Genomic DNA, 15,522 nt, shown 5'->3' on the forward strand with positions numbered 1-15,522 from the left:
CGAAACACGTATTTCAGCTAACAGAGTTGTCTACGCTATTATGTCTAAACGTTCAATTTAACTCAAATTCCAAGCTAATTTATCTCACATTCGTCCATTGATAATGATAAATCTGTTATTATATGTATCTATGGGGCTGTCAACACAATAGACACCATGGTGCAAGTCTCCAAAGGCTATAGACTCTGCGGTGTTGTCCTATATTGGATGGCGAGAAACCCATTAGCTATGGCCAACCCTCTGTCATCACACCATCAGTCTATCGTGTTCCATCAAACTTGGTAATGGATTATAGTATGATCAAATAATAATTGCAGTGCATACACTCTACGTATCCGAGATACATTTTCGTAAGATAAGGCCTTTAGAAAAAATACGAGCACAGACTTTAGATTTTCACCATACTCCAGCAAATGAATCGACAGATGTCCAAATATGACTGAAATATTAATAGACGAACACCACGAATAGAATTTATATTACCAATAAAATTAAAAAATTGAGATTATAGTTGTTTGAAAAGTAAATATTACACCAAATCAATCGAACAAACAAGGATTGTCAAATAAACTCTGTTACAAATATTATCGATATTCAATTTTGAGGTTGATAAAAGCAGTCATGTAAAATTCATAGATTTGTCGACACAGTTATTGCAACTGAAAATTCAATTAAATAAACAGAATTATTAATATTGTGAACGTCATAGTCCGATTTAACTCGTACATCAATACATTTGGGATTGGTTTTAATATTAAATTTATCCATAAATAAATTCAACAACCGGACCTTTATTTATTTACCTGGATAACTAAAACTAAATAATTATCTACTCTTTAAATTTACTTTGAACAAAAGATGTTTCATAAGCAGCCTTATATTTGGATGTGGCTTGATGATAAAAGTTTGAAATTATTATTGAAATACCCAAACGTTTAAATATGAAAAAATGTCATTTTCTCTATAAATTGTAGGATATAAAATTTTAGCCCTTACAGACATAGAATATTTTCACAAGTTTTCGTATAATTATTAATCTTTTTGGAGACCAACCGACGATAAACTTGCCCTCACCACAACATCGTTTTGTTTAAATTGATATATAACTAATCGTTACTCTAACAATATTGGAAATAACTAAAAAAATACTAATCTATAATAGTTACAGAGAATGTAATAATTATAACTTTACCATTATAAAAGTAATTTTACAAATATATCCAATAGATATAATATTTTTATTATATTGTTAAAAATAAGATATTTAATAATTCTTTATATCTGTATTTTAATAGAGTTGATTACAAATAAATAAATAAATATGAAATATTATATGTATATGGTTGATTGAATCATATATTTTGAACTGCTTTATATATTTTCACAAGTATATATTTAGACTCATAGACCTGTAATCGGCAAAATCAGGAAAATGATGCCTCATAATTGAATCCTCGAACAGGATTACGCCTTGGGTTTGTTTCAGGAACGTGGTTCCAAAACTAGAGAATGATAAGAATTTTGCTCCCAGCCCTAAAGGGCTCTTCAGGCGTTTTCTAGTTCGTAAACTAATCCGATCAGCTGTTTACAGCTGTTAGACAGTATTCCTGAGTAAGTTCGGATAATTTAAAATACTAATAAAATCTAATTACCTATTATTACTATACTTTATACTCAACTATGCTTATCATTACTTAATATTACAAGATATTGTCTGAAATTTAGCAAAGGCTATTACTCGAGAGAGTAGGAAATTGAATTTCCTGCCTGTCCTCCTGTCTGCACAGTACCTCGAAAATATATGACATACAAACTTGAAATTTTGCATGAAGCTTTTGTATGTCTACATAAGCAGCACTGAGTTCAAAAGTGGCTGGCTCATGGCACTCCATGGGATTTGGCTGAGCGTTAGTCAACATTTTTACATTGGTCTAAGGGCTAACTAAGACTGCAAGGAGGAATTGCAGAATAAATAGATTTAAAAACAAATTGCCTACAACAATATGTGATCTAAGCGTGTAAAACGAAAACCATTGTCACTAATAATAGCTCATTAAGATAAACGTAGTAATATTTCATGTTTCAGAGGTCTAGGAAGGAATTCAAAAACAATTTTGATTAGTTGTCTTCCTCTACGGATTAGAATAGGCTTTACTCTACGAGTAGAACTGATCAATATTTTTACCTTGGGTAACGTACCTTGATTAAGTTTAAGATTTTTATAGCAGAATCATATGTTTACGTAATACATTGATGTTATATGGTTATATTGAAAATTAGGCAACAGAATAACAAATCAAGGCAGACCGTTGTGTTACTAGGATAATGGTTTCTCTTTCTACGAATTAACTATGCATCTAGTGTTCCTACCCAAAATTCATATCTGATTCGGTATACTAAGCAGCAGAAGCAGAGTTACAGACTCATACTGTAGCATGATTATTGTTAAGGTCAGGCAGTTGTACTTACCTCCGTGATAAAAAATTTAATTTCTTCATTCGCTATGAAAATATATAAAGTGAACAGTAGCCTTTATGAAGCTTTTGTTCTCAAAATGATGGATTGTTTCTTGACGGAATGCATTGTAAAAGTAAAAAGTGATATAGATTATTTGTAATATTTTAAATTGTAAAGATTAAAATTATTAGGAAATAATGTGTATACATGTATTTTATTGTAATAAAACATATTATACAATTATTTTATCCACCAAAAAATGTTATACCAACGATTGTAAAATAATGAAGAGAACTTGGTAAATTTAATTACACAGCGGACCAAATTGTATTTATAAAGGCTATTTCTCACTTTCCATTAAGTAATTAAAGTTTATTTCATTGGCAAACGCACTAAAGTTTAACCATTAATTAGCGTTAAATGGAATCATTCTTTCGTTCAAATGAAACCACGAATAAATAAAACGGCACGCTCTCTTTAACTATAAATTAAAATTCGTTTATTAACGTTAATACTTATACATTTTATAGTGATCAACATTTTATGTACTCGTGCCCATTTTTAAATATATAACTAGAGCTTGCTATTTCATTCCAGTAGTTTTGAGCTGCAGTAATACCACAGAATGCGTACAAACCATGCAACCATGAATACTTACTTATATGATGACGTGTTACGTGATTACATATACGCAATATTGCGAGCTGAATGTAGGAGTGACATGATGACAGGTATGTATTGTCTTGAATACGTTATTGATGATATCAGTAACGATCACGTGTCAAATACGATATTATGGAAACGTGACCCGATATACTGGTGTTTGTTTGATTAGTGACAAAACGTGTTTGTGCGACAAAACGATGAATTTACTGCTCACGACGCGCTGGTGGCTGCAACCCATTATCACAATTAACATCGACATTTTAGATGATAACAGTCCAATGACTAGAAAACTCGCTGACTTGTTGGGGTCGTTTGGTCGATCACCTCTCCCACGAGAGTTACGACCACTTCGGTGACTGCGATTGACAATGTCGTCACAAATTTGTCAGACACCGAGGCTTTAGTGGTCAACACAGCCATTTCAGATCACTATGGCCAACAGGTCACAATCAATGGTCATGAACCAGCAAGGGATCCAGTCAACAAAAAAACAATCAGAAACACAAGGCCCGCAAATATTAAGCTCTTAAATTTTTTTCTCGCTCAAGAAAATTGGAGCTTTCTAAATTTTGGAGATCCCCTTGAAACACAATTCAGTAGTTTTGAATCGAACTTTAACTACCACTTAAACGTGAGCTGTCCCCTGATAAAAATTCAACAAAAAACGAGGCAACAAAAGTGCACATGGATCACCAAAGGTATTCTAATTTCGAGAGAAAAATTATTGTTTCTCTCAGAAATTAATAAGCACTCATTAGATGAAGAGTTTCAAAATCTTTTTTCAAAATTACAAAAGAATTTACAGAAAGGTTATCAGAGCTGCGAAAGCTTATGATGTAAACAAAGCATTGCTCACGTCCAAAAATGTCTCAAACACCGCATGGGCCATAATAAACAATAAATCCTCACTGATCGACAAGAAAATCGATCTCCAAATTGAAAATGAACATATTAGTGACCCAATGAGGATCGCTAAGGAGTTCAACAAATTTTTTGCCTCGGTTGGGACTGACCAAGGACTTCGTCCGCATCAGAACCAAAAATCCCCATCATTGATACCAAGTCCAGCAGCCTCAATGGCTCTGACCCCCGGTCACAGAGGAGGAGATCGCCAGAGTGATAAGAGAACTCTCTTCGAAAAAATCGAATGATTCAAACTATGTCTCAACGTGGCTTCTAAAAATGTGCTCCAAGCATTTGTTGAGGCCACTCGAGCATTTGATTAATCTCTCTTTTCACTCGGGAACGTTTCCACCCTCTCTAAAAATTGCGAAAGTTACCCCAATTTTTAAGAAGGGTGACCTCCTTTCAACTCAAAATTATCGCCCAATTTCAATGCTGCCGGTCTTCAGCAAAATTTTTGAAAAAGATTTTTTTCACTCGATGTGTGAATTTTTTTGAAAAACACAACCTACTATCAGCAAACCAATTCGGGTTCTGAAGTGGAAAGTCAACAACTGACGCAATCGTTCGTCTGGTCGACATGATAGTAGAAGGAATGGAAGATCGAGGAGACACGTTGAGTGTATTTCTCGACCTATCGAAAGCATTTGACTGTGTTGACCACCATTCCCTCATTCTCAAATTGGAACATTAGGGGGTGCGAGGAGTGCCACTCAAGTGGCTCGAATCGTACCTTAGTGATAGAAAACAATTTGTTGGAATTTCAGACGTTCGATCTGAAGGGAGAGGGCTTTATTATGGAGTTCCCCAGGGCTCCATCCTGAGTCCTCTACTCTTTTTGATCTACGTCAATGATGTTGGTTCATCGGTAAGCCGCGGACAACTCGTCCAGTATGCCGATGACACGACTCTATGCTTCAAAGCGAATTCAAAAACAGAACTCGAAGAGATTACATTCATTGAACTCAACAATGCGATCCAGCATTTCAATGAACTCAACCTCAGAACAAACCCAACGAAATCAACATTCATTCAATTTTGCCTGAGACAAACAAACTCAGGCTCTAGTCCCACTGTCATGTTGAATGAGACTGAGATCGAAGAAGTCTACTCAAAAACATTGCTTGGAATACACCTCGATCAAGGGTTGACATGGGATTTTCATGTAGACAGCGTTTGTTCCAAGGTATCCTCAGGCATTTATGTTTTGAGGAGACTGTCCGAGTATTGCCCGACTCAGGTGCTGATGACGGCGTACTATGGACTAATCTACCCCACACCTCTCCTATGGATTGGTTTTGTGGGGGGTTGCTCAAAAACAAATGTTTCCAGAATCTTCATACTGCAAAAAAGAGCAGTCAGAATCATTGCCAAGCTTCAAAGGAGAGAGTCGTGTAAGCCAGCATTCAAAAATCTGAAACTGTTGACACTACCCTGCCTCTACGTATTAGAGACATGCCTTTTCTTCATGTCAAAATGCGAAACCATAAGAGGTAGTAACATACACTCTTACGCAACAAGGGGCAGGGAGAACTACCGAACTGGGAGAGACAGAACGGCAGTTCATGAACGTTTACCGTCACAGGCGGGAGTTCAATTCGTCAACAAATTGCCAAATTCAATCAAAAATGCCCCAATGCTCAAAGCATTTAAAACCCGTCTGAAAACTGCGTTGATTGCAAAAGCATTCTACAGCACAGACGAGTTCATGGCACACCATTTGGGAGACCACCGAATTGGAAGACTGATTAGGTGAAAGAGTGGGACAATTCGAATGATTGGGAATGAATAAATGTTGACAATGTATGTCTAAAAGGGATTGAGATGTAAGAATGAGTGGACAATTTTTAGTTTAAACAAATATAATGACGATTGCCATACAGTGTTATATTGTCTAACGCAATAAAACATTTATTTATTTATTTACAACAGGTGGCGTGGCCTTGGGCCTCGAGAGCCATTTAATGTACCCTGTGAGCTGGGAAATGAGGTAGGCTTCTCGATGGGTATACTGCTCTATGTTGTTGCTAGAGCTCTTTTCAGTACCACCCAGTTGTGTCTTGTATCTCTGGGGATATGCTGGTAAAAGCTGGCTTTAGGTACGTTATCCCAGAACAGCTGAGTAACAGATCTGATGGTCAGGGTCTAAAGAGGAAGATGAGTTTTGGCTCACCGTAGCCTGTATCCTATGGTACGGGTCACTCCGGTGTATCTTCTATAGCCATAACTCTGGAGGTATGCCTATAGAACCGGTTTTCCGGAATCCTCTCCGAGGGTCGCCGCGGTCTAGGTAACGTATTCGGAGGTAAGAGGCCACAGAGGGGGCTTTGGCTCACAACATTGGCTTGGTCATCCCGGGTAAGAGGTGAACTGGTGAGGAGAATGGTTTGGCTCGACAAAATGTCCCAGTGATTATTTGTAGTACAAAGGGTTCTGTATGGATGGGGACACGGATAACCATCAGAGGAAGCAAATACGCCCTTCCAATCAAATGGGGGCGTCGCGCTGCAGAAGTTGGCAATCCTGAAGATAAGAAACTGTTAGATGCGAAGAAGATCCTACATGCATCCTCCTACATAAAGCGTATGATGCTATCAGTACGGAAATGAAGTGTGGATAAACCTAATAACGGTAGTATAATACCGTCTCCAATTGTATAATGGAGAAATCATAAACAATTGTAAAGCTATATAATACTACCTCTGTATTTTTACTTCCGTTAAAAATATAAAATTGCTTTATATTAACTGAAAATATTAATTTCAGAAACATAACTTTTGAAATAAATACTAATTTGGAGGTAAATATTTTAGGACATAGGCTTTGTAAACTATTAGTAATTTGTAAATTAATAAATAGTGGATTTTTGGAGTATCATCTATGGAGTGATATTTGTTCTAGTTACAATACAATTACTGTTAGTACAGGTATGTATTTGATAACTAAAAAAATAAATAATATGATTGTATACTAACTTGAATCTGTCCTGCATATCCGATATCCTTTCCCGGATGGCCTGTATAAAGTCGTCGTGGCCTGCGATCTGGGAGGTAACGATGGAGAAGCGGTGCCATTTGTATCGTTCCAGAATACTCAACATGGCAGCGGTTTGATGTTCCAGGGAGGGCGCCAACTGGAGCTGTAGGCTGGACTGGGAGGCTCTCTGGAACCACCACATTATGTCTATATTTGATACATCCCTGCAGAATAGGGGAGGAGAGGAGAATATTTCACCCCTAAGCCACTCTGCGATAGACAAACATGTCTTTTTGTATTATAGAATTTTCGATGTTATATATTTGTTCATGAGTCAAATAAACGTTCTAAATCTTATCGATTTAACTTGAAAATACGTTACACAATTAGTGTCTGATTTTTACTGTACAATTTCAATATTTGGCTTTAGGAATTAAAAAAAAAATATATTAGTCAATTAATCTTTTTTTGAAATGGAATCTATATATTTTCAATAATACTTCAGTGTCCTCATTGGCAGTTTGCATGTTCAAGTATTACATAGACAGAATTAAAGGGTGATTTAGAGTAGAAAGTTAGGCATATATTGGTTACGAAAAATGATGAGGTTAAATTTAAATAAGCCCCGTAATTCGCACACTGAGTACGTTATTCATTCAGACAACAGTAATGTGGTTAAGATAAACAATTTGACATTTATAAATTGTTCTTAAAATTATCTAAACACACAAAATTTAGGAATACAATTTAAATAGTTTGAATAAAATTAAAACGAATTATAAAAGTCTTTCCGCATAGTGAAAAGACGTACATTACAGTAAAAAGTACGAAAATGAAGAATTTCTATAAGAATAAACAATAATATTAAGTTCAATATAATACTTAGCAGAAATTCAAAAGTTAGTTGTATTATCTATTAGATTTATTTTACATTGCCATTCAAATAAATTTTACATAATGTTTATCTAAATATTCACATCATAGAAATCTCTAACGAAACGCCTAACTATAGTAAGCTGCTAATAATAAAAAAATCCAGTAAATATATACTAAGCTGTTAAATTAATTTCTATCTATTGTGTGTGCTATAATTCTATTGAGAATCCAAAATCTCGTAGTATAAAAATGTTTTTTTTACATGTGTGAATACTCAAAAAAATCCGAATATCATGCCATAAACGAAGAATTTAAACAAATCACACAATATTTATAATTTATGTTTGGACTTTGCATTCGGGTGATATCTAGAAGTATTTTGTATGAACTAGATATATAATTATAGTTTATATTTGTAGTTCAATAATGTTACAGGGGTTCCCTTATAATGGTCTTTTATATATTATCATCTATATAACGTACGTAGGGAGTGAGTATTTTGTCTTAAAAATAACTTTATTACATAAAGTTTAGTTATAAAGAAAGAAACGATCAAACAGATACAAGTATGGAATGGAGTTTGATTATATTCATTGTAATAACATCGTTATATTGATCGATATCGTCAAACTACAGAATATTAAATCACAGACAGCTGTTTAAAAAAAGTATTATTAGATAAATTACCGTAGAAAATATTAGTACATTTAATTTAAGGAAAACAATGTTCAATTATTAAATGTGGACCATTTGCGTTAATTGAATACCGACGTATTTTCAGAAATTCAACCAATTTATTATAATTGGAACAGAGTGTACCTTTGACATGTAGTGTTTTTTATTCTCTTCGGTAACTGATAAGTAGTGCACAACTGGCTCATCTTATCTCAACGCGATAAGCAGCGCAGTGGTTACTTTGGCGACCTTCAAGCGGTATTCGCAAACTACAGCTGTAGGGAAAGGAACAATAAACATTCTGAGGATTACTAATGCATGATGTACGTTTCTTTCAGATAGGAAGAATTACAAAATAGAGAGAGAATAGTTATATTTAGTAGTTAAGATTTACAAAAAGTCAGTAATTATTTTGTCACAATCAGTGATGTAAATACAGTAGTTTCTTATTATAAAAATAATAACTTATACTTTATATTATATATACTTTTTACGTTTAACAAAACTTTTTAACAAATTAAGGTACGTTAGTATTATCCGGAAGCCACTCTGCCGCTATCTACTATTTGTTAGTAGGCTTATAAGTAGGTAAATATGTTAGTACGTTCTATTGAAGTTACCACTTATGAGCGCTCACGATATCTGAGCTTGAATTTGGGTGCTATCTTGAGGGATGGTTTTCTCTTTTCGCGAAAAGTGCGAAGGCCTACGAAGGTGCCGCCGAAGCCAGCTCTGTTGGCGAGGGGCATTTCCGATCATCCCGTCCGATCGAAAAAGATTGATAATCTGGGACGTAGGACGTTAAGATTTAATTTTACCATATTTATGATAGTCTAAACCTACTTATATTGCCTAATAAGATGTATTAGAGAGGGAAATAGTGGCTTCCGGATAATACCGAAGAACAAAAATCATTTTGCAAATATAGACATACAATCTATCGAAATAAGATACTTCCGGAAATATCAGTATATTTATAATATTGCTTTAAAAAACAGTCCCTAAATAAAATACATGCAATGGTAGACATAAGAAACTGTTAAGTATGTATGAATGCTGAAGGAGAGGCTTTGGACTGTAGAGAGTTTAACACTTACTCTCTCAAGGCCGGAGTTGTCAGCATTCCAGGCGATGACGGGGATGCCCAGGTAACCAGCCAACTGTAGGAAGTATTGTGCTGAGGCCGTGCTGCGACCGTACTTCTCATAGTTCATCAGATACAAGATGGCGGACACGTTGACGTTCAGGAACTCCTTGCAGAGTGAGTTCAGGATAGCTGCAACACGACCAGTGATCAATGTAAAGGGCGTTAATTAATAATTAATAATATTCATAGTCAGTAGTGTTTGGTTCCTATTGGATTGATTGTTCTAATAGACCGTCAGTGATCCAATTAACAACGATATCGGTAGGAGTGGGTGGGGGGAGGCTGTTGTATTGTTTTCTGCATCCCATTCCTGTGCGGCCATCATTATCTCGGAGCTTTGTGGAGAATTTTTAACCCTTTTTACATTTTTAACCGATCTAAACATTTTTAAACGTAAAAATAATTCAAAATTGCATTATTACATAGGAAGAATAGTTGGTGATAGATAAGCATTGAACATCAGTTTTATAAGTAAAACATAAAAATTAAATATTTAAATAGATCTCTTGTTAGTAATTCTATTAATGAAACAGTATGTTGTGATTCAAATATTTATAACCACTTCAATATAAAAAGTTACAATATATCTAGGTTGTAAATACAACGAAGATTCGAATTCGATAAGAATGTGCAGCCACAAGTATATTTTTAAATTCTTTGTATATCACCTTGATAATTTGCAAAACTTAGCTTACTAGTTTTTATATATATACAGTGAAATATTCCAAAATACTATCTAATTCTAAATAATATCTGATGTAGCTTTATGTGTTTTTTGTACCTTTTTTTGAAGGTTATCAAGGTAAGCCTGCTACTTTTCTTATCTACTCGCACTTTGGGTTCCAAAAGGTCCTTGGCGTCTAGGATGGGTATTATTGTACTTAATTTCCTAGAAAACAAAATCTTCCGAAATAACTCTTTTATCAGCAATATTCATTTGGAGAATCAGTAAAACCCTTCTAACGCCAGGTCAGGACCATTCACGTACTGTCTAATTTCGAGGACTCTACCAAAAGAATCATCAGGCATCATTAAATAGACCAAACTAATACAACATTTTAGAAATTCCGACCTGTATAAAATAAATTACAGGCTGTTTATAGATATAAATATATTTACATCATTTGCTCTTTTAATTAATATGTTACATAAAAAAATTTTCTTTAGGACATATGTATGCAATAAAAGGTCCACCACCTGTCACATTTACAAATTTATTTATTCTATTTGCTCGATGGCAATATAAAGCTGTTCGCTGAGCTAAATGCCATGGAGTGACTAATATGCACTATTATCTAACTCAGTATTACCTATAAATAAATGAAGCTTCAAGCAAAGTTTCTAGCCTATGTTTGGTTTATTGTACACGCACGCACACACACACACACACACACACACACACACACACACACACACACACACACACACACACACACACACACACACACACACACACACACACAGTTTTTTATATTTTTAGTTTTTTTTTTAATATATACAGGGTGATTCATGAAGTTCTCCCCCCACTTCTACAGCACATTGTACTAGTAAAAAATAATGAAAAAAAATGTTATATAAACATAGGTCCGAAAACGCTTTGTTAGCGAGTTACAGCTAGCGAAAGATTTCGCCTGAATTCCTGGGTAAAGAGTAAAATAAAGCCATACTGAACTTTTGGAAAGGTTAATTAAGTAAGAAATATCGTGGATTCTTATGTATTTTTACCTGATAAAGCTAATAAAATAGGTTTCAGAACTGTACCTGTAGTAGTTTTTGAGGGATTCAGGGTTAAATGCAAAAAATTGGGGCACGAAACAATGTTTTTTTTATGTTTGATGTACAATAACTTTGTTAAATTGGTAATAAATACATAAAATCAACAGACATTAATTGTAGAGAATTTAATTCTGAGAAAATTGATATAATCAAAGTCTAAAAATAAAACAGAAATAAGTACCAAAAAATCGATTTTATTCAGTATAATACATTACTAGTTTTAAGCAAAATTAATCAGGTTGGGCCAACCGTACGCACCTTTTTATAATAGATGTTCGAAAATGAGGCCATCATTATTAATACATTTTGCAGCACGTTTGTGTATTGCTTTTGTTGCGTTTCTTAATTTTTCAGGACTTTCCCTGTATCTGCACAGCCGAATCCATAATACGGGCAATTAATTCATCACGAGAATTCACTTTTGTCTTGTATACAATGTCCTTTCATCTATCCCCAGATGCAATAATCCAATGGAGATAGATCTGGTGATCTTGGTGGCCAAGGGTGAGGCCCTCCACGACCAATCCAGTGTCCAGGAAATTGATGATTTAAGTAAGCAGAAACGGCACGTGAAAAGTGGGGAGGTGCTCCGTCATGCTGGAAGTACAAATTTTGTCTGAGATGTAAAGGAACATTCTCTAACAGCTGCGGCAACTCTTCTTGAAGGAAATGCAAATAGAACTCAGCATTTAGGCGTCCAGGTAATATGAAAGGTCCAATCAGCCCGATTGTGCAAAAGGCCACACCAGACATTAACGCTAAATCGGTGTTGAAAGTTCTGTTCCACTACCTCATGTGGATTTTCTTCTGCCCATGAGTGTTCATTGTGCAAGTTATTGACACCATCCCGAGTGAATTGTGCCTCATCCGTAAACAAAATACGCTTTGTAGAGTTGATTATTAATATTCAAAAAGTTCCAAACTCTAAGCGAAGCGAACCAACCCCTAGCTGTAGATGTTGAACCTTTTGTTTATGAAACGGATAAAATTTGTTTCGATTAAGTGACCTCCACACCGTTGACTGCGAAACTCCTATCCGCCTAGAAATACGTCGTGTACTTACACCTGGACTGCGATGAACAGCATTAATAACAATATCATCATCAAGTTGGACAGCTCGTTCATAATTGGTTCTAGTACTTGGTAGTGATCCTGTTTCCCGAAGAGTACGAAAAGTTCCTGAAATTGTTTTTGGTATCTGGAATCCTCCTATTAGGGTAACGTAGTTCATATTCTTCTACAGCAGCTCTAGCATTACCATTACAGTAACCCAAAATAAAAACCATATCAGCGTATTCCTCTGATGTAAATAAGTAAGGCATTTTTTCGCTAAATAAACAATCGAATTATAACTCACAGAAAAATTACATTTAATAACACGATTCACAGAACCCGATCTCACTGCTGTAGCTTGCAAAACACCACTAATACACAGTTCTAACGTAACAGTACAGAATACCATTGTTGATCAGCTGTTATTCGTGCGTTACCAACTTAGAAATTAATAAAACAAAAAACTGCATTTCGATGATTAGTAAACAATAATGGGAAAATGTTTGCTTCATTGACAACGTAATAAAACATGATATTTTTATTTACAAGCAAATTTATTTAACAGTTAATCTTGTTTTCTCAATTTATCTCATCATTAAGGAACAAACATTTTGTTTTTGTTTTATTTTAACTAAATACCGTACGGTATTTCTTTACAGCTAGTAATGTATTATACTGAATAAAATCGATTTTTTGGTACTTATTTCTGTTTTATTTTAGACTTTGATTATATCAATTTTCTCAGAATTAAATTCTCTACAATTAATGTCTGTTGATTTTTATGTATTTATTACCAATTTAACAAAGTTATTGTACATCAAACATAAAAAAACATTGTTTCGTGCCCCAATTTTTTGCATTTAAACCCTGAATCCCTCAAAAACTACTACAGGTACAGTTCTGAAACCTATTTTATTAGCTTTATCAGGTAAAAATACATAAGAATCCACGATATTTCTTACTTAATTAACCTTTCCAAAAGTTCAGTATGGCTTTATTTTACTCTTTACCCAGGAATTCAGGCGAAATCTTTCGCTAGCTGTAACTCGCTAACGAAGCGTTTTCGGACCTATGTTTATATAACATTTTTTCATTATTTTTACTAGTACAATGTGCTGTAGATAAGTGGGGGGAGAACTTCATGAATCACCGTGTATATAGACTCCAACACACACACATACTCGTATATTGAAAATTTACAGTCGGTACGGCAAAGAGGAACTATATTCTGGGACGTTTTTTATTTTAAACCTTCATCTCGAATGGAATGAAAAAAATTGAATGAAATGAAACATGTCTTTATTGAATACAAAGAAAAACATTCAATCGGCGAGGTTAGGACTATTAAGTCTTCTCTTACACACCTAACCATAACTTTAAATGTTAAGGTCTCTAAATGTACATAAATTATATTAAATATTTTACAAGATCAATAGAATAATAACGCAAATATTTAAGGGAAATATACATTATATTTTAATAGTTTTAAGTGTATTTAATGGTGTAATTGTGTCGAAATTAGATGTTCAAGAAAACTTACACGTTTAATTTTGTTTTAATACTTTAATTTTCTGATGTTTGTAAAATGTACTCGTATTAAAACACCTTTAAGTTATCAAGTAAGTTGAATTTGACTAATTGCAAGTCTAAATGACAGAGTTAATCAATCACGAAACTAGTAGTCGATTGAGGAGGGGGGGGGGTGTTTGAATTCTCAACTTTGAATAGAACTTGATCAACCTGATGTTGTGTGCGTCGCAGCATGTAATGTGGGGGTTGACTGTATTAGGCATTGAGTATTAAATTAATAGATGACGTAATGTTATCAACCAATGATAAAAACTATTTTCAGATTTATTAATAAATAAATATAACAAATCTGTTTGTATTATTGGTTACTGATAACGGATATTACAAGATAATATTTGTTTATATATGTATGAGGTCGGTCGAAAGAGTAAATATACATTTGCATATCTAAGCAGTATGCAAAAGAGCAGCTTGAGCAGAACATATTGAATATCGATACAGAAGCTAGACACATATGTGGACGCCACAAAAGACGATCCAGTATTTATTAAACTAGGTTATGTTTTAAGTTGTACTACATATATACCAATATTTTCAGGTAACTAGCAATGAGTTTCTATTTATGGAACAAAAATTATATAAAATAAAAATTCAGAGACTGGATTAAAAACATAATGATCTGTACTTTTATATTTGAATTGATAGAGTTTTGTTTTAACTTACCTAGTGATGTCAACAGAAACGTACCTGAGGTAATCATATATCTTAATCTTTATGTCTGATGTTTAATGGGTGAATCATGTAATTTCCCACCCAAACACCATTTCACTGCATCAGGTCTGAAAAACCTGATTCAGATTTCAGGCTTTTTAGTAACTAACTGATATCCCAATGTCCACGCACCATCTTCCATTGCTGCGATATAGCTGAACGAAAACATTTTCAATTCAGATAAGGAACTGAGATGATCTAATTAGATTTAATCCGGAAAAGAACTCTTGCACATCTTTCCTTAGTGACAGGATATTCAAGAAGAGCCACCTACTTTTGAAATCCTATGAGGAGGAGTAACGGGAATTATATCTTTTATATAATATAAGGGACATGTCACCTTTTTAAGAAGGGGTGGCCAAGCTCTTCCAGTCATAACAGAAAAGGGAACAGTACCCCCCTCATGTATAGTCTAGTCTTGAACATTAGAGGAGCTCCACCCTCTCCAGCAGTCATCCTCCGCAGTAAAAAAGGCCTACCGGATAAACCGAGATTTCTCACATTTTTAGATTTAAATTAAATGGTAGGTAGAAGATAATATCCGATATCTCTTCGCTAATGACCATAACGCTGCTATATGCGTAATTATGAGAGCCATAATCGTTATTCCAACTCTAAAGGTTATGTTCTTAAGCATCTCTAATGTCAGTGATGGGAGCAACAGCCAACCTTAGTGAGATGTGGATATTAGA

At 34.4% G+C, this 15,522-nt stretch overlaps 1 protein-coding gene across 1 annotated transcript in view; it reads right to left on the minus strand.

The window, feature by feature from the left end:
- Positions 1–9,826, minus strand: part of LOC124355589 (glutamate receptor ionotropic, NMDA 2B-like) — a 74,222-nt gene extending 64,396 nt beyond the window's left edge. Inside the window, 2 exon segments of the mRNA XM_046806750.1 lie at positions 7,002–7,189; positions 9,651–9,826. Of these exon segments, the coding sequence (XP_046662706.1) occupies positions 7,002–7,189; positions 9,651–9,767 (305 nt within the window). The 5' untranslated portion in view covers positions 9,768–9,826.
- Positions 9,827–15,522: the final 5,696 nt, after the last annotated feature.

This window comes from Homalodisca vitripennis, chromosome 2, assembly GCF_021130785.1.
Source record: "Homalodisca vitripennis isolate AUS2020 chromosome 2, UT_GWSS_2.1, whole genome shotgun sequence".
NCBI classification, from domain to species: Eukaryota; Metazoa; Arthropoda; class Insecta; order Hemiptera; family Cicadellidae; genus Homalodisca; species Homalodisca vitripennis.